Genomic DNA, 24902 nt, shown 5'->3' on the forward strand with positions numbered 1-24902 from the left:
ATAGCCAGGCCCGCTGGTTTCCGGCTGTAGACAAGGGGACAGAGACATCTCCGGGACACACACACGAATGGTTGCAGAACTTTTTAATTTGGACGCAGCTGCAACCGAAGGGAGAGTTCAAAGGGATTTGCAGATTCAGCTTGAATCCGGGCACGGCGCGTAGCGGGCAGGGCAGTGCACGAGGGAGAAGCGGGGGGGATGCAGCTGGGGAACCGCATGCAACGTGCTACAGGCACAGCCCCTCCCAGCTGCCTGCAACCCGCTACGCGGCAGTAATGCAACGAGGGCGCGCCTCGCTGCGCGCGCCCCTCCCGCGCGCCAGGGCAGGCAGCCGGACCCCGAGCCCCGGCAAGGCGCGCGCCGCGCTTCCTCCTCGGGCCCCGCCCCTCGCCGCCTCTGCCAATGGGAGCGAGGGTGCGCTCTGCGTTCGGCTAGCGCTGCCTGCCCGGCCATGTGGGGCCCCGGCTCGGCTCGGCTGGCAGGCAGCGGTGGCGCGCGGGTGAGGCTGCGGGGGCCCATCCCCGGGCAGGGGGGGTGTGGGAGCTGGCGGCGGGCCCCGGCCCTCGTCCTCTCCCCTATTGCCCCCTCCCCCAGGAATCCCTTTCCCCCATTGTCCCCCGTGCTCCCTTCTACTGTCCCTCCCTCCCAGCTGTCCCCCCGCCCACTCCCGTAACCCCCTCTATTGCCCCTCCCTCCCTGCTGTCCCCCACCCACCCCCGTAACCCCCACTATTGCCCCTCCCTCCCTGCTGTCCCCCCGCCCACCCCCGTAACCCCCTCTATTGCCCCTCCCTCCTTGCTGTCCCCCTGCCCACCCTCATAGCCCCTTCTACTGTCCCTCCCTCCCCGCTGTCCCCTGTGCCCCTCTATTGCCCCTCCCACCCACGTGCCCCCTCTATTGTCCCTTCCTCCTTGCTGACCCTCCGCCCAACCCCTCTACTGTCCCTCCCTCCATCCCTGCTGTCCTCCTGCCCACCCCACGTGCCCCCTCACTGCCCCTCCCTCCCTGCTGTCCCCTGCCCATCCCCTGTGCCCCTCTATTGCCCCTCCCACTTCCGTGCCCCCTCTATTGTCCCTTCCTCCCTGCTGTCCCCCCTTTCCCCTGCATCTCCCTCCTCCAGTTCTCCCTCCCCCCCACTTCTCTTCTGTGTTGCCCCCTGTGCAGTTATAAAGTTGCTACCCAAGTCCACATTGTTACATTTCTCTTTGTGCATTAAATAAAACCCCTTGTCAGTCTCTCATTAACCAGCTTTTTTTCAACATCTAGGGCAAGGCGATGGATGTTGCCTCTGGACTTCATTCAGTGCTGGTGATCCCCCAGGCACTCCCCCAGGTGGCCCTGGTCCAAAGGACAGACACTTGTGTGGCGCACATCATCGCTTGAATTGAACCCCTCTTAATTCTGGGGCACGACTGTGTAGATTCTCCTGTATTTTATTGCTGTCGCCAGGTGACCTGGATTAGACATGGCTAGTCTGGCCACCAAAGACTCATACCTGCAGAATTTAGCTAAGAAAATTTGTGTGCAGCAGGTCCAGGAGCCACGGAAAAGAACATTTGGTATTATTTCTATTTGTCCTATGCAACGAGGCTCCATTTCTTGATGGTAATTTCTAGAAACCCTGGCTTATAGCATGGTTTTCTTAGTAGGGTTATCAGGCTATCTGGTCTGTGCGACTTGGTAGGTAAAAACCAAACCGTACTGTAATGTGGGCCTCGATCCTGCAAACACTTAAGCACATCTGTAGTATTACTCACATGATTAGCCTCCTTGACTGCTGTGCAGCTGATCATGTGCACAAAATTATACACGTGTTTAAATAGTTGTTGGACCAGGGACATAGGACACAACTGGGGTGTAGTTGGGTTCTCCTAATGTCTGTCATTTGAACATAGATAACATCTAAATCCCATAATTAAAGAGAGGCTTATGTCAGCATTAAAATTAAATGCAGTATGTTGCTGGGCTCCTAATTTTCAGTAATATGTGGTTGGTGAGGAGGACAGTGAAGAAAGAGCTGTCCTGTTACTTTCTAAACCTTTTCTGTGCCTTTCAGCTTCCAAGCGAGCTGGGTCTGGAGATGCTAGCAGCCAGCCGAAGAAAAAGAAGAGAAAGAAACCTAGAAAGCAAGCTGAGAAGGCAGATGCCCCTCCAGCTATGCAGGCAGTACCTAATCTTAACATACCTACTCCAGCCGAACAGACAGCGCCCAATGGGAGCAGAGCTGCTCCAACTGGAACAGCAGTGAGCAAAAGTGAGAACAGAATTACAGGTGAGAGGGTTCGGATGGCCGATTCACAGGCTAAATCTGGCTGAGCTGAGCCCTGTCTTTTTTTCCTTCCCCACGCCAACAAACTGGGACTGGGAAGACTGTTCCGAGTCTCCATACACGAGTATTGAGTTTATCCTTTGCTCAGATCAGACTGCAAACTGGGTGTGAGGTTCAAGACAAGCAAGTTGTAATGTTGCAGCTGGGTACACTTACTGGAGATGTGCAAAGGAGAGCTGTCTGTAACTGGAGGGGGGAAAAGAGACTCTGTTGGTTCAGATCTAATCTAATTTTGTAGAAGCTTTTTGTAAATCCTATAATTGACAGAAATATTTCCATGAATTTGTAAAAATCTAAATTCCAACGCAAACAATTGTTCTTAAACTAATAAACACTGCCACAGCACATGTAGGACTCTAGACAAAATGGAAACTGAGTAACTGATTTTTCACTGTCTCAATTGGGAGAAATGAAATGTGGATCGTGTGTTGTACAGCAGGATGGTTTAATGGACTAAACCACTACTGTGGAATAACTAGATTCCCTGGAGCCATGGTTTAAATCTTAATGGGGTAGAACTCAGCCCTTGTCCTTCCCAGCTATGTCATTTTGAGTTCTGTGTTTGGGGATCTTCTAAAAGAAAGAGATTAAAAAAACCCAACAAAGTTCTTTCTGCATGGAGCAGATATTTAGCTTAAATTTTCCTTTTCTGCAGTCCTTTGTAGTGTGTAGTATAGTTGATGCTCTCCAACCCAGTGGTAGCTGCCTTTCCCTGGTACACTGAATATATTTAATTTGCAAAACCCTTAGAAATCCTTCAGCAGAATATACAATATTTTTCTCATTAAATGTTCTTATAGAAGTGAAGAGTGTGTGTGTGAGTGAGAGAGAGAGAGGAGAGACACCCAGATTCACAAGGTGGTTAGTAGTGGGTCTCTGGAAACATAAATCCCTTAAATCACCGCTTCTCAAACTCTTCATATTGTGGGTCACTTCATCAACTAGAGATTGTCGTGTGGCTGACACCCCTGCCAGTGCCCCGCCTGCTCTGCAGCAACTAGAGTGCTTGGTCACCTGAAAAAGTGATTTTTTTTTCACAAGTTGCTAAGGAGAGAGGCTGAAAATAAACTCACTTGAATTTGATCACTGTGTTGCTTGGTTCTTTGTTTCCACTGCCTGGGAGTATGACTTCTCATTTACGGGCACCCCCTGGAATCTCCCCAAGCTGCTTACAGCCCTTGCTGCTCTGATCTCCCCAAGTCACTCTGCAGATGCTTCACCAATGGTAAAGAGGCAACTTCCTGAACCGCAGTTTGAAATGCTGCCCTAATGTATTGAGGAGTTTGGGTATGTCTGCACTACAGCTGCACAGCTATGGTGCCACAACTGTGCCACTGTGAAGCTGTAGTGTAGATGATGTAGTTAATCCACCTCTCTGAGAGGTGGTGGCTAGATCAATAGAATTCTTTTGTTGACCTAGCTGCATCTACAATGAGGGTTAGTGTAAAATTTTTCACAGCCCTGAGCAATGTAGCTAGGTCAATCGAATTTTTAGGTGTAAAGCAGGCCTGTGTTCGAAAGGGCGCGTTTCATATGAATGGAGAGGAGAGTCTTCATGATTCCCCCCCCGCCCCCTTTCACTCTTCAGTGAAAAGGCTTTTGTCTGGATTTAGACTTTCCCAGTAGTGTTTGCAAGTGCGATGGTTCAGAGCTGCACTAAATGCATGAGAGAGAAACTGACTAGCTGCCGGATGGTGCTAAAACGTTCTTCCGGGTTCAACCATCTTGAATAGTGTTAGAGATGGAGGGGAGGCAATTCCAAAGAAATCTTCCTTTCTGAGGAAATGACAAGGAATCCGGTGGCACCTTAAAGACTAACAGATTTATTTAGGCATAAGCTTTTGGGCATAAGGTTGCATCTGAAGAAGTGTTGTTGTTTTTTTTACCCACGAAAGCTTATGCCCAAATAAATCTGTTTAGTCTTTAAGGTGCCACTGGACTCCTTGTTGTTTTTGTGGATACAGACGAACACGGCTACCCCCTGATACTTGACACCATGCAATTTTTCTGAGGAAAGTGTGTCTTGCATTTCCTTCCTGGGTCCCACTGGAAACTGTCAAAGATCTTTCCTATGTGGCTAGTGCCTTATTCTAAGTGAATTACTTCATTCTCCCACCTTTTTTTAACCAGGTGGAAAAAGTGATCCGGGTTCATTTTCTGCCGTGAATATCTTGCGTCAGAGGTTACATGAGAAGATACAAGAAGTCTCTGGTCAGGTAAGGGCATTAGCCATTCATTGGATAGGTTGGTTGGTCGTCATCGTCCTCTCCCCCCTCCCCTCCCCCACAGTGCAGCTTGTTGCTGGGAGACAGGGAGCTGGGTGGCCAACCTGCAATATCCAGAGCTCGCTAAGTGACCTGTGAAGGGAATTCATTCTCATTGAAGGTGATGTGTTTGGGGCTGTAGTCAGGGTTTTGTGCGTGAGTTGAGGGTGGTGTATGGCCCAGAGTGACTAGAGAAACTAGATAGACCTCTTTAATAGCCAGTTCATACAGGCCAGTCTTGGAGGAGAACATCCACCCGACCAGAGGAGGAGCACTGTGGTGGGAATCTCATGAGAGGTGAAACAGCGCCAGAATCAAGGGCTGAGGAAACCCCAAGGTCTGTGGACTCCATGGAGTCTGAGGCCAGGTACAGTAAGGGAGAAGCTCGTTCACAAATGTATGCAGAATGAAGGTTAGGAGACTCCCAGAAGGCTGAGATTTGGGATGTACAGCTGGAGTTGGAGTTCTGGGTGCTCAGCACCTTTGAAAGTCAGGCCCATAATTTCTAACCTTAGATGGTCCTGTGATAGATGGTAAATGTTTAAGGCACTTATGGGAAATGTAAATCAAGGGAGTTGTAGTCATCTCAGCTGTAATATCTAAATTCTGTACAACAGCCTCTCTTCCTCTTCTGGCCTTTCCTTTAGGGTGGCACTAAAGAGCTATCACCAGCTGTGCTGGAGAAGAGGCGCCGAAGGAAGTATGAGAAGGAGAGAAAGAGGCGCCGAAAAAAGGAGCTGAAGATGAAGGAGAAAATGGAGAAGAAGGGAGCCCAGGAGGCAGCTGCAGCTGTGGAGCCGCAGCAAGCAAAGGAGGAGAGCAAGGTTGGGATCATCTTCAACCAGGTCAAAGTCTGTGAGGAGGAGGAGCTGAGCAAGACAGAGAAGAAGAGAGAGAAGAGGAAGAGAGTGAAGGGTAACCTTACCCCTCTGACCGGCAAGAACTACAAGCAGCTGCTGAGCAGGCTGGAAGCCCGGAAGAGCAAACTGGAGGAGCTGAAGGACAAGGACCGAAAGAAAGCCCAGGAGCTGGAAAATAAAATGAAATGGACCAACGTCCTTTACAAGGCAGAAGGCGTCAAGATCCGCGATGACGAGGAACGTCTGAAGGCTGCCCTGAAGCGCAAGGAGAAGCGCAAGGCCCAGCGCCAGAAGCAGTGGGAGAAGAGGACAGAGAATGTGGTAGAGAAGATGCAGCAGCGGCAGGACAAGCGGCGTAAGAACATCCACAAGAAGAAGGTGGCCAAGGTGGAGCGCAGGAAGGACAAGGCCCGGAAGAAGGGCCGCATCCTGCCAGAGGACTTGGAGAAAGCTGGTGTGAAATGAGACTAGGGCTGCCAGTGTTGGTGGCATGGAAATGGACTCTCAGCCTGCACTTACGGGGCTTGTTGTGGGATCTCTTAATAAACTGTTTTACAAAACTGCTCTGATACCTGCGCCTGGTGCCATTTATCCCGTAGCCATCCAAACCCATGTTTAGGCACTGATAATGCAGCCTGATTTTTTTTCAGGGGTGCTGAACATTGGGCCTGGGGTTGGTTGGTTGTGCCTCTGAAAATCAAGCTGTTTACTTGGCTGCTTAATGTTAAGTTTGGAAGATGGGGGCTCTACTTTTTCTAACTTCATGATGCCCAGAATGGAACATTTATATTCTAGGTATCGGCTGACTAGCCCTCATTTCTCTCTGATTGCAACTATTTATCCCTGTAGGGGGAAATCTGCAGCATCTCTCGTTTGTTATCATTTAGTCTGTAGCATGTTAGCGCATCTAAAATTGCATAGAATCTGATACAGGCTTCTGAGGTTTGGCTCAGCCCCCTTAATGCCTTCTATGGGGGGCATGGATCATCGTTCACGTAGCGCTCCCGTCAGTATGTGGCCTGGGGAAGCTAATGATCCGACCAGCACACCGAGTTCAGTGATGAATCCCGTCACCTGCCGGCTGAGGCACGTTGCACATATGCTAAGAAGATGCCTTCCACACCCAACCGGGTCTTTCTAGCTTTATTCATCAGCTGCAGGTCTCCACGCACACCCCCTCCCGTTTCCAGTTCTGAGCTTAGGTTGAAGTTCATTTTTTATTCCACCTTACCTCTTCAGTGCCAAAAGGGGCTGTTGCAAATTGTGAACTCAATGGCAAGGAAGGAAAGAGCTGTGTATAGCGCCATGCTCTTAAAGAGCTGCAAAATGCTCCCTGGTAGCCACTCTCTGACCACAGATACCAGAGCTGGAGCACAGGTTTTCCATATGGCAATGCAGAGACCTAGTTCTGTTTTTCTTTTGTACTAGTACAAATATATTTTCCTTAAACAAAATGAGTGGAACTTCCATGATGTATCAAATGGCCAAGTTTGGGGAGTCCACCTGTTAACCTGATTTTTATGGGCTGATTTATTATTATAGGCTCGCCAATGATCTGACTAGAAGATACTTAGGTTCTTGTTGCAAAACCAGGCTACAGAATTAGAGAATGTAGAGAGTTCAATACTTTGTCTGGCCCCTTGGGGTGTGTGGCAAAGACATTCACACTGAGGACAAAGCCAGGCTTTAGAGGTTTTATTAAAATAAAGGAATTATCAACGCCCCAAACCATCGAGCCACAAAGCACTAGTATAGTTCTGTAGACTCTTGTATCATCCCTTTACCAACCTACTTAAACTACCATACTCACATCCTTCCTTGGGGACCTGGGAGTGGGAGACAAAGGATCAGCCTCATCTCTGGCCTGCCTGATAATTTCAATGGTCCGGTTCCTCAATCCCAAAATGGTGGAGATCAGGGTCAGGGGTTAAGTAGCTGAGCTATATTGCAAAAGCTGAGCTGAAACCCCAAACAAAAGAGGCCTCAAGGCCAAAGACAAGGAAAAAGATCTAACCCCCCTCCTATAGAGTCCTGGCACTATCCTGAATATTCATATCATTACCCAACCATGCTCAAATCTTATTTCCTCACCCAGATAAATCTTAGGGTATTCACGGTTTTGAGAATATTGTAACAAATCGTGTTACCTTTGGCCTGAGCTGTTAATTCCATGTTTTTGCAGTGTACCTGGAGGTTACTGGCATGTTCCAGAATTCCGGTAAACACATTCAGTTCGCCAAAGTTGAAAGGGGTAACTGGTAGGCCATTTATCTATGCCAAAGGTTACAGATACTTCTGCTAACTTGCTCTAGCTAATCATACAGGGTACAGGCCTGTAGGGTCTTTGCATTACAGCCAAATATAATGAAGTGATGTTTACTGAAATTACTCAGTACAAAAACATAAAGCAATATAATCAATCAAACCAATAAAGAAAAACATATTATCTAGCAGGCTAGCCCCATGGGCTACATACCTGCTGCCCCCTAAACAATCTGGAGATAGTCCATGTGTATATTTCCCCCACCCCATTGCTCCCTGAGCATATTGGGTATAGGTACAATATTGTTTCCGGCTTCTCTGCATATGCTGCAAACACAGCATTCTCTGAGAAATGGGGTGTGGTGTTTCCAGTTAGTGGGAGTGCCTTAAATTGAGTGCCTGTGATTTGGTAGTAACATAGATAACTATGAGCTTTATTGCTGGATAGACATCTACACAGCATTCATTAAACTCCCAGAGTCCAATCCCATTGTACATGGGACTCACTTAAAAAACACGGGATGAATTCTCAGGGACCAGTGTCTTGTTTTGTTCCAAGAGTGAGACTGGGCATGTGGCAGGGATGTTCCCAGGAGGACATCATATTGGGCTCTAATCAGAGGATGGCAAGGGAGGGGAGATCATGAATTCATCAGCCAATTTTCATTGATTTTAAATAGGGGATGGAGGATAATAATTAAAGGGTTTAGGTCTCTCATAATCTCTCTCAAATGTTTAACGGGAGCATTTAAAAAGGTTTTAATATAAGAAAATGTTCTTTAACGTCTGATCTTTTGGTTATTCCAGTGTCCTCCACTGCAGCTTCTGGGTGCATGTAAAAAAAAAAAAAAAAAACTTGAAAACCCATCAAATTAGAAGTGGGCAAAAGTCAGTACAAAAGCTCATCTGCATTTCTAAGGTGTCCACCACTGTGGCATCTAAGTACCAATACATCATTTTAAAAGTAACCAACAGTCCTCCCTCGCTCCCTGTCAATTTTAGTTCGAGCTGCTCATGTATGAGGCACTGAATCTAGATGGTTTACTCGAGGAATAAAATTTGATCTGATAGTATCCCTTTAACTCAAAGTGTCATCTCTAGAGATGAAAAAAAATTCCTAGCACTGTCCACATTGGTACTGTACCCATGAGAGAGCGGCATGGTGCTTAGCCTTGCTCAGAGCAGGTTTGCTCCAAAGGGCATGATCACCTACGTGCTCCTGGGAGCAATTTGGTGCGTGAATGCATGGTGTGTTGCAGGCACATTAGGGGCACCGAGTACTTAGGAGCCAGATGTTAAAGGGGTCACCACAAGACCATCTCCCGAGGCCAGTCTCTGCGTCCACAAGCTCCGTCCTTTGTTCTTTTCAGCTTCACCACCCCCTCGGCTAGGGGTCAGGGGAGGGTAATATTGGCAACTTCCCCTTTAAGAGGAAATAGACCACGGCCCCTTTAAATCCTCCCCAGCTCGCTTGCGTCTCGCCTGTGTCGAGGGTTGCCTCGCTCTCGCGGGATTTCCAGCCCCATACATATATTACCCAGCATGCCCCGCTCTCTCTTTTTCCACCTCAATCCAAGATGGTGAGTGGTGGCGGCGGCTGCTGGGCCCGGGTTCGGGGGAGGTTGAATCCGCCGCCATCCGCCCCTTAACCGGGGCCGTAGCCGGGCGCCACCGGGCGGGGCAGACGCGCGGCCCCCGGAGGGACCAGGCCGGGCTCTTTCGCGGTTTGCGGGAGTCGGGACCGGCCTGGGCCTCAGCCTCACCCGCCTGCGGCAGGGCCCCGGGGGCTGAGCTTAGCCCGTGGGGAGCCGCGTCTCGGGGGTGGCGGGCGCCTGTCCTCCCGGCCGAGGGCCCTCCCCAGAGATGGGTTGGGGGCCCCGGGGACAAGGGCAGGCCGGGGCCTCTAGTGCCTTGCCGGGGGCGGGGGGAGGTAGGGGACGGTGGGGGCAGGACTCGCACCTGCAGCGGAGGCTCCAGGCCCGGGGGCGCGCTGTGGCTTGAAGGGAGTGAAACTGGGTCTGTTTCCTCTCCTGGCCCTGGCCGAGTCTCTTCTCCTCGGGCTGAGGCTAAAGCCGCCCCCAACTAGCGATGGGCCTTCACATCATCAGGTGTGAAGCGGCTCAAATGCGGCAGACCCAGGAGATCGGGACCAGCGCCCTGGGGCTGCCTGGTGAAGAGTCTCCTCACAGAGCAGATAGTCACTCCTGTTTTCAGTACTGCAGGAGGGTGTGAGGAGCCAGTTTGCCTCTACCGTTGGGGGGGAGAGGGGGCTCTTGCTCCCATCGCGAAGTGGCTACACCACCAGTTGGAGGAGGCATTGCTCTGCCCTGGGCAGTTTCTCTGTGATTAAGGGCATTTGAGTGAGATAAAAATGGCTCATTGATCTGCACAAGCAAAAATGTCTTACGAGAGGCTCTTTAAAAAGAGCCTTAAAAATCAAGATGAGGGAGTTGAGGCATCATGGCTACCCCTGCAAGGACAGGGTCTAGACCTGCACACTAATATGCTCCACTTTAATAAAGATAAGCCTCTCCAAGCAGGCATTGCTTGAATGGAGGGAGTTTAGCATTTCTTTCTTTTTGCAGCCGAAAGGAAAGAAGGCTAAGGGCAAGAAGGTGGCACCTGCCCCTGCTGTAGTCAAGAAGCAGGAGGCCAAGAAGGTTGTAAATCCTCTCTTTGAGAAGAGGCCCAAGAACTTTGGCATTGGTGAGTAAATGGGCATTTGGGGTGCTTTGGGCTGTCCAAGAGATGATACTCTGAATAGGTAATGGTATTTGTTAAGTTGTAGTGTGGACTTCCTCTACCCCTGCAACTGATAGTGAAGTTCACAACTCTAGTTAGGCTTATTGCTAAATGAAAGTATAATTTAGATGTGTCTTATGTTTTGGTAGTAAAGCATTGTTAAACAATTAGCAACGTTAATCTTGTGATAGGGATATGTCATGGCTGTCTGAAATTAGATGAGTATCTAATTGTGGTGTAAATGGGCTCCTTTCATAGAAATGCCATTTCTAATTGGCTATGGACAGAAATCTTGGGTTTAGGGGTGGTGGGGATGGAGAGCAGGGATTGAGTATGGTAGTAGAAAACATTATCAAATTCTGGTTTTAACAGAGACCACCCCCCGCCCCCCCATATTGTTTGCTAAATTAGTTGAACAGCAGCTTTTCATACTGTGTGCAGATGATGCAAAAGAATATTTGCTATCTGAGTGATAGTGCTGACATGTATATCCACCAAGATCGCTGATGCACTCCTATCTGTGCTCTATATTGTACAAGCTCCCATGACTTTGGAGCATCTGAATTGTGGTCTGTGTTTCAGGACAGGATATCCAGCCCAAGCGTGATCTAACACGTTTTGTGAAATGGCCCCGCTACATCAGACTCCAGCGCCAGAGAGCCATTCTTTACAAACGTTTGAAGGTGCCCCCTGCAATTAACCAGTTCACCCAGGCTTTGGACCGCCAAACAGGTAAGATCAGATCCAAAAACCTTTCTTGGCTCTAGTTGCCTATGAGGGGCTGAGAAAACAGAATACTGACTTAACATGTGTAAATCTACATGTTGAGTTAGTTCAATTTGAAAGTGTGTTTTTGTGCAGGTTCTAATACTGATCAGTGGGGGGGAGGAGGAATTTGTAGTTCCATTCAAGAGCTATCTGAACACACTTGTGCACTGTCAGGCTAAAGCTTCACCATCTGGGGAAATCTTAGATCATTCCCACTCTCCCTCATGTTCTCCCAAAGATACAAGAGCCCTGATCTTGAATTTGGACCTTTAGTATGTACCTTAAGTGTACATGGAAAGCATGGGGCCCAGTTGCATCACTGTAAATAGGTAGTCTCTTGGGTAGAGTTGGATTGGGGATGCAGGCTTGTGGTGGGAACAGCAGTCAGATATGCTGAGCTAGAATAAGGGGGAAATTGGGGCAGGAGGGTCAGAAAGATGCAACTCCCAACACAAGGAAATGGTTTGTAAAAGGACAATAACTGTAGAAGAATTTTCAGCCTAAGTAATACAGAGTAACTAGTTATCTGGGAGGCTGATACAAAATGTGCTGCTCTGTTACAAGGAGAGGGATAAGTTGCCCCCACACTTTAACCATAGATCCTGTAGAAAGAGGGGTTTAGTTGGTCGATACTATGAGCAGAGATCTATGTTGGTATGAATGAAGCAGGAGTGCCAGGAAGAGATCTAACTTGTGACATGCAAACGAGAAGCTTAAAATTGGCACTGGAGCTGCATAGTGTAAGAATAAGTTAACACTGATTGTGCAAATGATGATGATTAATATTTGCTATCTGAGCATTAATGATGACTACTCACCACCAAGATCGCTGATGCACAAACGTATCCTTTTTGGGGGGAGGAGAATAATGTGTCTTTAAGGCAACTAATGGAATCTGGATTATCTTTCAGCTACTCAGCTTCTGAAACTGGCTCACAAATACAGACCTGAGACCAAGCAAGAGAAGAAACAGAGGCTGCTGGCTCGGGCTGAGCAGAAAGCTGCAGGAAAGGGGGATGCTCCTACTAAGAGACCGCCTGTCCTCAGAGCTGGTAACTTTCTACATTTGTGTTGTGAACTTGCCTTGGCGTCTAGAGAGACAAGGCCTCGTTGAACAACTGAAAAGAGTAGGCTACTTCGCTTTCTTCTGTTTTCTTCCTTCTCCACATCAATCAATGACTTGGACAAGCTATTGCAATGATGTATGAATTTCTTCACCTGAAATGCAAACTGAAGAGCAAATAAAACGAGCTTTTTAACCCTGAGCTATAGCAGATTGTCCATATAATATTCCTCACTTGCAAATCTTGACCAGTAAGAGCTGGTGGCCACACAGTATTGTCCCTTGAATCGTGGATCTATAGGCAAGCCATGTAATGCTCAAAGGCCTTCTATTGGCTTTTTCAAAAACTTGGCCACACCAAAGACCTTACTTTATTGACTTTCTTTACAGGTGTCAACACTGTCACTACCCTAGTAGAGAACAAGAAAGCTCAGCTGGTAGTGATTGCCCATGATGTGGACCCCATTGAGGTAAGTGGCTTGTTCTTTTCTAGGTACTCTGTTCTAAAATAATGGTCTGGTCAGATCCCTCTATTGTATGGACTTCTAGGGGTGTCTGGAGCAGTAGTTCAGTAACAGCTCTCTAACTGCGTTGAGCTAGGAAAGGGTAAATCCATAACTGGCATTATGCCAGGTTTGGAGTCTAGCTCAGGCAAAGGCATGTTAAGACATTGTTCATTATAGAAAACAGCATGAAGTAGTAAAACTAACCTTGAAAGAATCTGAGATAAATTGTTACTGTTCTTACTTTGTGTTGTACAGAACATACATACAATAAACCGAATTGTACTGAATGGTCCTAGTGTTAAAGTTCCTGGCTTTTACATGGTGAGGCTTGGCCATTGCAATGATGTATGAATTTCTTCACCTGAAACTCAACCATGAAGAGTAAACTACACGAGCTTTTTAACCCTGAGCAATTGCCAAAGCCCACGCTTTATTCTTGGCATGTTGCAAAGCCAAGAGATAGTCTTCATTCTTGGGTCTCTGACCCGACACATCCTTAATCTCTTTCTAGTTGGTGGTCTTCCTGCCTGCCTTGTGCCGCAAAATGGGAGTTCCGTACTGTATCATCAAGGGCAAGGCCAGACTGGGGCGGCTAGTCCACAGAAAGACCTGCACCAGTGTTGCCTTCACACAGGTTAACCCGTAAGTGTTTCTTCTCATTCTTTCTAAGAATCTAAATTTGATCAGTTCAGAAGCAGAGAGCATACAGCTAATCCCCATAGTTAAATATTGGGGGGTGGGAGGGGAAGATAATCTTCCAAGGAAAAACCCACACCAGATGTCTATTCTAGACTAAGTACCTACAGACTTAAAAAAACAAACTGAACAATATATGGGGCCTGATTAAAAACCATTGCTAATACAGGTGTAACTCGGGATATGTCTACACAGCAATAAGACCTATGGCTGTGGTGGTCCAGGACAGTTGATTCAGGCTTGGACTGTGGGGTTTTAGAATTGCATTGTAGACATCTGGGCTCAGGCTGGAGCCTAGGTTCTGATTCCCTGTCAGGGAGGGGGAATAGTTGTAAAGTATTGTCAGTCTGTTGCATGGAGAGGCAATGCTAAATGGTAGTTTTAATAGTAGAGGTGGACCTTTTGCCAATGATGTGTATAGAATTTCTTCACCTGAAAAATCATGTGGCATTAAGAGCTTTTTAACCCTGAGACAAAAGGTTCCTCAGAAAATGCTGCTATTATTTCTGTTGGTGTTCCAAAGGAACTAACACTAGCATCTCATCACAGTGAGGATAAAGGAGCCCTAGCCAAGTTGGTTGAGGCTGTCAAGACCAACTACAATGACAGATATGATGAGGTAAGAATTTCAGTGCCACTGGCCCTTTTGTCAACATCTGTCTTGAGCCCATACACTTCCAGATTCATTGAAAAAATGTTATTGGACAGAAGCTGAAAACTATGCAGATTTAGATGCAAGTAGCTAGAAATAAACCAAAGCTGTCCGACAGGCCCAAACCTCTGCATACAGAAATAAACCAAAGCTGTCTGACAGGCCCAAACCTCTGCATACAGAGGTTTTGGTCCTTTGCATAGGAACTTCGCAGTCTGCCTTCCAGAACCAGGACTTCCAGAGTTAAAATTACAGCTCCCAGGATACCAGTTCATATCATATTTCACTGTTAGTCAAGTGTTTCTTCTTTCATATCAATTATGTACACATTTTCAATGAACTCAAACACTGAAATGGAAGTCTTTCTATCCCATTCTTTTCTCAGTCTTTGTGAAAATCACTATCTGCTTAGTAAATCCATCATGTGGGGGAGATGTGATGTAGTTGCCAAATAAACATCTGGAACCTGAAGTCAGTGACTTCTGACTGCCATAAATTCATGCAGGAACTGAACTACTGAAGTTCCATGCTGGGGGATAAAGGGTTAACTGATCATTCTAATCACTTATGCTGGACTTACTGGGAAAGGGTGCCTAACCTATTTTTCTGAATCTCTTTTCCTCCAGATCCGTCGTCACTGGGGTGGTAATGTGTTGGGGCCAAAATCAGTGGCTCGCATTGCCAAGCTTGAGAAAGCCAAGGCTAAAGAACTAGCCACCAAGCTGGGCTAAGTGTACTGGACTTGCATTTTTCTGTACATAAAAAATAAAATCTAAAACAGTGTTTCAGCATGGTGTCTGCTCTGGGATGGGCTTCAGAAAGAAGCTAGTATTAAAGCACTTGAGTAGTCTTAGCATTTACTTAAGACAAGAACTGAATAGCCATTTTGAGTGTTCATCAGTCCCTTAGTGATGGGAGTGTAAATCCCGTTAATGAAAAGAAGGAAGCTACTGAATCTACTGCAAAGACTCACTAAACTAGAAACCACTTCACCCCTTGCTGCCAGTCTTCTGTAGTGTGCTGGGCAACTTGTGCCTTAATACTTATATGCTGGAGAACTTCACCAGAAAAATTAACTTTAAATGCACTGTGTATGCATGGCCTGCTCTTCGCTTTAACAATGGACTTGTACCTATGGCAGTGCACTGGGCCTCAGGACTCCAGTTGCAAAGCTTGGAACTAAACCTGTAGCTCTTTATCAGTACACAACTTGTAAAATGGATTTTCCTTCTGGCTCTTGTAAGAGTCCTTCCCCTGGCCATTTATTGTGGCTTTGTCTGAAAGAGTTTTCACTAGACCTCTGTTGCTAAAGCAGCATCATTCCTAGTGGGGCTGCAGGTATGGCGTATGTCTGTACAAGCTATGATGCTACATGCCTGTAGGCCAGGCCTGAGCCTTAAAAGCTAGTTTATCTAGCTCACGCTAGTTTTCTAAGCTTGACACACTAACCATGCCTAGACATGGACCAAGCTGGCAATAGTCAACTATTTTCACTTGACTGTGCCTTAGGTATGTCAGCTACATAACTTAATCAAAATCATGATTTTTTAAATCCAAGTCAAGAGGGCACTTCTGTTTTCCAGGGTTTAGTATTTTCAATTTTTGAGTTTGATGTAGATGCCCAAAGCTCTGTATTTAGGCTCTTTTACTTCTGGGGGAGTGCTGCACCACTGCCCAGGTGCAGAATTTGTCCCCCACAGACTTGTTTCCCTGAAGAAAAATGACCACCTGTGGGGGAAGCCATAAGAGCAGTCATGTAACCCTCCCCAGGAGTATGTTATGGAGGCCCAGGGCAGTGGCCAGAGAGGTAAATCACTGTGGGGTGGGCCTGGGGAAGACAGGGCAAGTGGCTCCTACCCTGCACTGGGCTCAGCTGCTACTCCCAGCTGGGCTGAGGAGGATAAGACTTCCTTTTCCCCTGCAGGGCATCTGGGGCTGAAGCAGACCCTCCCCATGGCTCCTCAGCTGCAGGGGAGGGATCCCTGTACAGGCAACTGCTCCCCATAGCCCAACCCTCTCACTGAGCCTCACCCCATTGAGCCCCAACCAACTGTACCAAGAGCCTCCCCCCCCAAATTCCACTTTCCCAGCATCTGGGACCCCCCTCTACAGTATCCCATTACCATTGCACCTAGAACCCCCCATGAATCTAGATCTTCCCCCCCTACTGAGCCACCTGCACCCAGATTGCCCCACACAGAACCCTCTCAACCCCCACCTAGATCCCTCCACACTTGGGAGCTGCACAGTGATCTCACACACCTGTGCACCTAGTGGCCTATACTCCCCAATACCATGCTGGAGCCTCCACATTTGACAAAATGTGCAGAATTTTAAAAATAGTGTGCAGAAGTTTTATTTTTTGGCACAGAATGCCCTCAGGAGTAGCCCTTTGTACATGTAATGAATGTACAGTATGTGCTACTGGAATGAGTCATCTTTTCTTGTGCATTTTAGTGTAGTACTCTCAACCAGCATTAAGTGCACTAGGGAACTGTTAGTGTGCTTTAGAAATCACACTGCTGTAGAATGCATTACTGCTCTGTGTGGACAAGTTCTTAGATACAGGTAGCCATTTTTGGTGGTTATTGGATAAATGCTGCCTCCACTTTTTTGTAGCTAGGCTTTTATCAGTTAATATAAAGGAAGCCCTGTGTCTAAGGTGCAGAACTAGCCCACTGCTATTCACAACCTACAGTTTAGCACTTAACACTCTGAATATTGTAGAGGGAGCCTAGGTACTGAAGAATGGGATTCACAAAAGCCAGGATGCATAAGCTAGCCACTACAAAACTGGTGTTACCTAAGTCCTGCCTCTCAAAGGAAGTTAGTTACTCTTTGCATTTACAGGATGGGGAGGAGGGGGTGTCAGGTTACTACAGTATCCTGCACAGGACTAAATGTTAAGGGTTGCACCCTCCCACCCCTTGTGTAGGTTTAGGCATGCTTAGACAATATCTACCAGAGTGGGCTCCAAAAGTAAGATAGGTGAAAGAACCCCTAGTCAATGCTGGTGGGACTTAGACACAGTCAGCATAATGCTAGGGCTACCGAAATGATGGGTATTATAGCACCTATCCCAATAAGTTAAGGAAGCTTAAGTGCAGAGGGTCTAATCTGCCCTAGCTGTTAAAACATGGTGAGTTCTTGGTTCAGATATACACAGAGCAAAAGACCACATACAAAGAGCCCTTTATTTACTCATCTGCAAACCTTCCCCTGTAAAGTGCATTCTGTAACAAAACAATCCAGAGGAGCTGATTCATTGGATCATGAGTGAACTTTAAAGGAGGTATTTCAAATAGTTTCTCTCTACAATCATGACAGAAATACTCAAATTGCACCTCATACCTTGTGATTGATAAAAGCATGTCCTGAATTACCACCTGTATCAGGTGAAAGCACTCAATTTGAAAATATTTCTTCCCCACCCTCTGCGAAAACAGGCAAGGAAGTCATGGCCTAAGCACTACCCAACCATGGCTTAAGTTTAAACCTCATCTAAATCACCCTCTCTGGTTCAATAAGAGTTTGTCTTAATAGCTGCAGATCAAATGTGCCTGAGAATCCAAAGCTCAACGTTTCCAAGAAGTAGCTACAACCAATTTCCACTGAGTGGCCAGACTCACGCTGCTAGAACATCTGGCTTTACAGATTTCTTGTACAGAATCTGATCAACAGTTTTATGGCAGTCCGCTAGCTGCATTGATTTCCAGAGCAACACAGTCACAACAAGCACGTGATAGGCCAGAGCCAGCTTGGGTTGAAGACTCAAATGAAATTTGCAATTTGTGAATTCTGGTTCTTTCACAGCCAGGCCTGTTTCTTCTCTGTGGGTCTCCTGAGAGCTTGAGGTCTTGTCTGTGTTGCATCGAGGAGTGACCCACAGGGGGGCTTCTCTCAGAGGGGTATTTTTTGTATGAACTTTTTGTACCACATGTAGGATGTTGCAGCACATAAGCCATACCTGCAAATGGGAATGGAAGAGCCAGTCAGAAAGGGAACAAACCAGCTTCAGCGGGTGACTTTAAAGGAGGAGGCTTGGCTGTTACAATATTACACTGCTCTGCAGCTGCAACTTGGATTACTGGAGCATCTGCCATCCACAGATCTCCATGCGTTAGGCCTTAAAAAAAAACTCATTTTACAGATAGCCTTTCTGTGCCTCCATTTCCTTAAGTGACTTGTCACAGGCCACAAAGTGAAGCATTAGAAAAGCCAGATATTTTCTAGTCAATGCTGTTAACTCCCTCACTTTCAGCCCACCCAGTGTTGCATAAGTCAGCCAATTTAAACTCTGGAAGCTAAAGTAATAGTAAATGCAGGGCTTACCAGGTAATCACGTATTGCATATGTTCATTCCTCAAGGTCACTCTTGTCTGGCCTCCAATGGGTCCCCCTGGGACTGTGCTCTCTATAAGTACAATATGGTGCCACAGATTAAAACATGCTTAAAAAATAGTGTTTGTACAACACCAAGCACAATGGGGGCTTGGTCTATGGGAATATAAATTAATAGTCTGCATCGCACGTGACTGTTCTAGAATCAGAACTACAATGGGGGTCAGTCTCTCCCCATCCTCTTGCTTACTGTGCCTACAAGTTTCTTGAGTTATTTGCAAAACCTACTGCAGCTGTAGAGTTGACTCTTCCCTGGGAGCTCAATGGTGAATATAAAGCGTATTTTTGCTGTAGCAGCAGCATTCTATAACTGGTGCTGTTTTCCTTCTTGAGCCCATGCACATGGAACGGGTGTTCTTATCTCTGCATGGGTGTTGGCTTGGCCCCTTGCTGTATGACTGGAAGTGAGAGCATAGAATTCTCATGCACCTTTTCATACTGAGTTGTCATTCTGCAGTGCTGGTAATCTTATTCAAGACAGTAAACTTGGCAAAATACAGGAAACAAAGATAGAGGTGCAATACCTCTGTGCCTAGCCTACTGTCTTGAAATGCCTGAGGTAAGTAATTGGGTCTCTAGAGAAGTGCACTAAAGTCTAAGCCAGTTAGCAAATTAATATCATTTTTATACTAAGAAAAATAAGCAAAGTACTTCTGTCAGTTACTGCACTAGTACTTCTCAGCCTCCCACAGGTATCTCAGATTTCAGGGCAAGAGACACACTAGACCAGTCTCAAACTGAGGAGGGGATAGGCCCATGTAAATTGGACAAAAGATAGGGGAATCTAGCTCTTTGTCTTACTGAAATCTGCATCGATAAAGATGGGCTCAGCGCCAGTCACCCTCGCCATAGCCTCCAGGTCCCGGTAATGCCAGCGGTTCTTTTCTATGTTGTTTTCAGGCACAAAAGGCTTCCGGGTTTCTGACAGCCTCACCACCCCAACAAGGTCTATTTCATCTCGGATCTAAAGGAAGGGAAAAAAACCAACAGCAGATTTCTTTGCAGTTTATTCTTTTTTCAAAATCCACTTGGGCCCTGGTGAATATTTATCTGGGTCATAAAACTCCAGCACCATCCGAGGCCCACAGAGGGGACAACTGGTGGTCCCGCAGGTCAAGACAGAGACGTGTGCAGTGTAGCAGGGGAATAGGCAAATCAGTATCAGTTTCTAATTTTAAAGAGCACCACATTCCTTCAAGCCAATGGGGGAAAAAAGCCCACCTGCTTTGAGAAGTACAATGCATCCCTCCACTTCAAGATATTGCATAGTCACATGATCTACTACGGTGCCAAATGCATCTAGTCTTATTTGGCATATTAACAGCTTCTCCCAGACAGTCACAGAGCAGAACTCTAACTAGTGAGGCTTTACTCTATTCCTCTTACCTGTCCTTTCAGTCTGGTCTCTGGTTTCACCTTCCTTTTAGGGACAAATCCTCGATTGACTAGAATTGTGATCCTATAGTTACATATAAAAACAGAAGAAGAAAAGAAAAAGTCCTTCACAAGCAAAAGCAGGACTCCGATCACCTTCCTCTACTTCCTGAACTACATACCAAGGAGAGTAGCAAGCCAAGTGTTTGTGGCCACTTTTTTTAGCCCATTAAATGTATTTAAAACTCACTTTAATCAACAATTAGGAGTCAAGGCTCAGTGGCCCTACTGGTTATCAGGAAGATTCTTATAAGGGGAAAAGAATGATTTATACAAGAAGTCCAACTGCTGCAAGTCAACCTTTGGAGGGGAGGCGAAAGCAACACATGCTTCAGGGGTTCAGTTGCCTGCCTGTAGCACAGCAGTAATACACATGATTCTCTAGTTAGTATCTGAACATACCCCAGGTCTGTGCAGTAGAAGGGAGTAATGACATTTACTCCACTCTCTGGGTTGGATGTCAGCAGTCCAGCTTCTCTGGCCTCTCGTTCAGGATCCACCAAGGAACGTGGCAAAATATAGAGCTCCTTGGAGTGGTCGAAATACCCTCGAGCCTTTACAGACCTGTACTCCAGTTCCTTTAGCTCCATGGGGCTGCAGGGAAACATGATGCACTGAGATGAAAGATGCAGTTAGTTCCATAATTTCATTTAGGATTTATCTCCTTCCTGTTATTCCCCCACGGACCAATTCGCAAGGTGGCAAGTAAAGCAAAGAAGGCATCAGCAACAGTGGAAAGAAGGGGTGGAGGTGGGGGGAATGCCCCTGAGCTAAACAGCTGGCTTCATAATTTAGTAGCACAAGAGAAGAGGTTACATCAATTCACAGTAAGATCAGTCAGTAGTATTCTGAGTGCATCCACAGATGCATAAATCAGTTGCCTCCATGCCACTTGCACCCAAACATCTCTTCTGTGACCCAGCTAGCCAAACACCAGTCAGAGAGGAGGAGGGTCTGCTTCCTGCTAACACAGCACGTAGATGCCAAACCAACAGGAGAGATTTCCCTTCCCTTCTCAATCCCCGAATTTGCACAAATTGGGAATGTTTTCACAGTCAGTATTGGATGGCCATATGATCTAATAGAACCCTTCTCCCACACTGTTTCCTCCATCTGAGAAACCATGCTTGGGCAGAAGCCAGGTACTGAAGGCACGATCCAAGGCCCTCTGAAATCAATGAGAATCTTTCCATTGACTTTAGTGGGCTTTGGATCGAATCCCAAGCACTGTCTCTTCTTTCAGTCCCTTCTATGGATCTCATCCCCAGCAATACTTCCAATAGCTTCCTGCCCCGGAGTGGTCATCCTGTGAATCATACTTGTCTGAACTATACTGCAAACTCTGCAAGACGGGGACCATGCCCTTTTGCATGTCTTTAAAAGTACACCTCTACCCCGATATAACGGTGTTCTCGGGAGCCAAAAAATCTTACCGCGTTATAGGTGAAACCGCGTTATATCGAACTTGCTTCGATCCGCTGGAGTGCGCAGCCCCGCCCCCCCGGAGCACTGCTTTACCGCGTTATATCCGAATTTGTGTTATATTGGGGTAGAGGTGTACTGCATATATTTATGGCACTGCATGATGCCTCTCCCAGGGACGTGCTCCCGATCCCTATTTAAAAGAATGGAACTAACATGACGTTTACCTTCCTTCCCTTCTTGTCCACATTGCTTTTTGTGGCATCCCTTCATTTGTATGTCATCTAGTAAGTTCCTGGGGGCAAGGATCACGTCTAAAGTTCCTAGCACATAGTTGGAGCTGCATAAACAAACAGTAGCAACCCAACTCTCACACTTACTCTGTAGGCAGAGGAATGGGCTTTGATGCAACTCGTGACTCCAAATCTGCTATCAATTTTAGCTTCCACTTCCGACGCTGAACCTGGGAATGCACAAACACACAAGTAGTAGTGCACAGCAGTGTCATATACATGGGAACTGTCTATAATGAGTTCTTGCAAATTTGGAAAGGAAATCCCATCTCATCATCAGGATCCCTCCATCCTGGGTCACATTGGTCTATTACAGGAAAGGTTGTGATATGAAAAGTGAGACTACTACATTTTAGGGAGGAAAAAAAAGTACTGAAGCGTGGGTTTAAGGAAAATGAATCTCCCATCCTCAAACTTGCATGGAATTTGCCAATAGACACACAGAAAAAAAGTGTGTGTGGGGGGGTCAAATTTGGGGGTTGGCCAACCTCTATGTTGTCACTTAAGAGGGCCATGTCTTTGAGTTAGGCCATGCACCATCCTGAACAGTTCCCACTCCTTCCCAAGTGCTCAGATATCTCAGGAGAATGAAATGGTGATATTTACCTGCCATGTACCAAGACAAAATGTGGTGAGGGGGATCAGTAAAAGGCCCCACTTGAAGAAGACATCCTCTTCAGATTTAGCAGAAGCAGTTGTGGAACTTCTACGTCTGCAGGGTCTCCAGCAAATCTCTGGAATACATTAAAATGAGAAACAGGATTTGTGCAGTAAGGACCCAGCTAAATTCCTGCAGGGTTTGCACCATCACAAACAGAAGGTGAACATGCTCCAAAGCTACCATTCTACTGGCTTAATGCTAGTCAGCTATTTTATTTACATTATATAATGTATCTATTAATAGGATACTTGGAGATTTTCATCTTCAGAGAGCTTTATAATTAGTTAATCTTCCCAGCATTCCTTGAGGTGGGTGAAAGAACTCTGTCTGACAGTAGCCTTTTAATTACACTGAATCCTAATACATTTAAAATAAAATAACTACCCACTACCAAGGCAGAAGCTGTTCCTTTTTTCACTCTCCTCATACCAAATATTGTTGCAATGGAGCATAGGTACAAGGCTTCTCAAAATATGACACCTTCTGGAATAAGACAAATGGAGTAGGACCCAAAAAATTCTTCCTTACCTTTATTTTGCTGAACCAGACCAGAATGTGCTTTAGTAAGAGGATATCCAAAAAAATTTCTTCTGACCAAACAGTTTGGTATCTAAACAAAATGAGAGACATCTTGTAGCGGCTCTATTTTGTAATTAGTCCCTCATGATAATGGTTGTCATAGTGACCTTATAAGCTAATTTTATTTGCTGGGGAAAAGGTATTGTAGATCTCATCTGAACCATCATCCCTAACTCGTTCTAGTTTAGATTACAATACAAAGAATTTAAAATCCAATTTCAATTGTAGGAATATAGTTCAATGATGACTGCTCTTTGCCTTCACCTCATTCTATATTAGAAATGAGACAGAACAAATTAGGATGCTGTTTCTTAACACAACAGTTAGGAACATCTTGATATAAATGCCATCAGAGTTCTGGTACCTCATAACTTTTGAGCTTCATTAAATCAGTTGGCATATTACCATTGAACAGACATGGCCAGACTCAAATACTTAGTCTCCCACCATCATCATCATGTTGGTTAATAACAGCTGTCAGTTGTTATTAGTCAGTATTTTAGAACTACCTTCATTTAGATCTGAATGCTACCGGATGGCTTAATCCAGGGGTTCTCAAACTGGGGGTTGGGACCCCTCAGGGGGTCACAAGGTTATTACATGGGGGGTCGTGAGCTGTCAGCCTCCACCCCAAGCCCTGCTTTGCATCCATCATTTATATAATATATAAAAAGAAGTTTTTAATTTATAAGGAGGGGTCGCACTCAGAGGCTTGCTGTGTGAAAGGGGTCACCAATACAAAAGTTTGAGAACCACTGGCTTAATCCCTGACACAAGATGTCCCATTTATCTATATCCTTCAGTCATCTCACAAGCTCAACATCTAATTCACAAAAAATGAATAAACTCCAAAAGTGGTGCAGTGACTGCAGATGTAAGCAGATCAACCAGGATGCACTCAGCACATTAGCCTAAGCCTACATGAAGCCTGGAACATTAAGTACTTTGGAGGCACACAGTGCTATTAATAATGCAATAATTAACACTTATAATATAATCAAATGTATCCTTAGAAGGTTTTGGAACTGACTAAAGTTCTGGATGATTTTTAAGAGACCAGACAGATGAGGATTCATTTACAGCAGTCAAGTATCAGAGGGGTAGCCGTGTTAGTCTGAATCTGTAAAAAGCAACAGAGGGTCCTGTGGCACCTTTAAGACTAACTTGCATCTGAAGAAGTGAGGTTCTTACCCACCAAAGCTTATGCTCCCAATACTTCTGTTAGTCTCAAAGGTGCCACAGGACCCTCTGTTGCTATTTACAGCAGTCGTTATACACGCTCCCTTTTGTGATGAATGCTCCCCCGTCCTCCCCGGTTGTGTTTCAATGGGATATTTTAACAAGCCTCACTCTCTGTTCAGACTGCCACAGCTGGAAACAAGCCGCGTCTCTTTCATAATAACTCCCCCCCACACACACACCTTCCCGACACCACTAGGGGCCCACAAACTATACACCGAACCTAACAACACAGATCACGCCCATGGCCCCCATCTGGTCAGCAGACACTGCGCAGCGCCGAGCTCCTGCGACAGGGCGAGGAGACGCCTGGCCGGGTGCCAGCGTCCCCTCCCTCCCTCCCTCCCTCCCCCCAGCTTGCGGCAGGATCGAGGGGCAGGCGGCCGCACACAGCGCTCAGCCCCCTGGCCCCGCCTGGCAGCAGAGATCGGGCGAGACTGAGCCTTACCAGGCAGCCCGGCCACGCGGGGCAACCCCGGACCCTGCCGTAGCGATGGGCCCCGGCGGCGCCGCCTGGGCCCCGGGCTCTTACCTGGGAGCTGGCCTCGCGCAGCAACCGGGTCCAGCCGGCCATGGCGGCCCTGCCGGGGTGACCCGCAGCAGCTGGGCACCACCTCCGCGCGCCCCCTCCACCGCTTCCTCTTCCGGCTCCCACCGGAAGTCGGCGGTGTCCATCCGGCCGCTGCTCTCTATGGTTCCGGCTCCCAGAGGCTCCGGGCTTCCCTGACTTC

General features: G+C 46.7%; 3 protein-coding genes and 5 non-coding genes across 10 annotated transcripts; 7 read left to right on the top strand and 1 right to left on the bottom strand.

Moving 5' to 3' along the window:
• Positions 1-342: 342 nt before the first annotated feature.
• SURF6 (surfeit 6) lies at positions 343-6022 on the top strand. 2 transcript variants are annotated; one of them, XM_065572368.1, is made up of 5 exons: positions 343-499; positions 1267-1605; positions 2057-2272; positions 4460-4545; positions 5241-6022. In XM_065572368.1, exons 3-5 carry the CDS (start codon positions 2158-2160, stop codon positions 5916-5918), a joined length of 879 nt encoding a protein of 292 aa, XP_065428440.1. In that variant the 5' UTR covers positions 343-499; positions 1267-1605; positions 2057-2157; the 3' UTR covers positions 5919-6022. The 2 variants fall into 2 exon arrangements, with proteins under 2 accessions (XP_065428440.1, XP_005293319.2); XM_005293262.4 differs by having other exon boundaries at positions 1267-1559.
• Positions 6023-9177: 3155 nt separating this feature from the next.
• RPL7A (ribosomal protein L7a) lies at positions 9178-14925 on the top strand. The gene is made up of 8 exons (XM_008169102.4): positions 9178-9295; positions 10301-10421; positions 11040-11189; positions 12137-12277; positions 12679-12758; positions 13306-13436; positions 14040-14109; positions 14769-14925. The coding sequence occupies exons 1-8, from the start codon at positions 9293-9295 to the stop codon at positions 14871-14873; spliced, it is 801 nt and encodes a 266-aa protein (XP_008167324.1). The 5' UTR covers positions 9178-9292; the 3' UTR covers positions 14874-14925.
• LOC112059676 (small nucleolar RNA SNORD24) lies at positions 10894-10968 on the top strand. Its single transcript, XR_002888965.1, has one exon. It is a non-coding gene; the product is annotated as a small nucleolar RNA SNORD24 (small nucleolar RNA).
• On the top strand, positions 11990-12062 carry LOC112059677 (small nucleolar RNA SNORD24). Its single transcript, XR_002888966.1, has one exon. It is a non-coding gene; the product is annotated as a small nucleolar RNA SNORD24 (small nucleolar RNA).
• On the top strand, positions 12418-12495 carry LOC112059682 (small nucleolar RNA SNORD36). Its single transcript, XR_002888969.1, has one exon. It is a non-coding gene; the product is annotated as a small nucleolar RNA SNORD36 (small nucleolar RNA).
• On the top strand, positions 13130-13208 carry LOC112059681 (small nucleolar RNA SNORD36). The gene has a single exon (XR_002888968.1). It is a non-coding gene; the product is annotated as a small nucleolar RNA SNORD36 (small nucleolar RNA).
• On the top strand, positions 13893-13967 carry LOC112059675 (small nucleolar RNA SNORD36). The gene has a single exon (XR_002888964.1). It is a non-coding gene; the product is annotated as a small nucleolar RNA SNORD36 (small nucleolar RNA).
• A 2392-nt stretch (positions 14926-17317) lies between the features above and the next one.
• LOC101942201 (surfeit locus protein 1) lies at positions 17318-24836 on the bottom strand. Of its 2 annotated transcripts, none has more exons than XM_008169101.4 (9): positions 24704-24836; positions 22882-22963; positions 22299-22426; positions 21780-21862; positions 20380-20571; positions 19930-20002; positions 19345-19507; positions 18475-18556; positions 17318-18109 (listed from the first exon to the last, which is right to left on the bottom strand). In XM_008169101.4, the coding sequence occupies exons 1-9, from the start codon at positions 24743-24745 to the stop codon at positions 18043-18045; spliced, it is 912 nt and encodes a 303-aa protein (XP_008167323.2). In that variant the 5' UTR covers positions 24746-24836; the 3' UTR covers positions 17318-18042. The 2 variants fall into 2 exon arrangements, with proteins under 2 accessions (XP_008167323.2, XP_065428443.1); XM_065572371.1 differs by having other exon boundaries at positions 24620-24809.
• Between the last annotated feature and the right edge of the window lie 66 nt (positions 24837-24902).

This window comes from Chrysemys picta, chromosome 18, assembly GCF_011386835.1.
Source record: "Chrysemys picta bellii isolate R12L10 chromosome 18, ASM1138683v2, whole genome shotgun sequence".
Taxonomy (NCBI): Eukaryota; Metazoa; Chordata; order Testudines; family Emydidae; genus Chrysemys; species Chrysemys picta.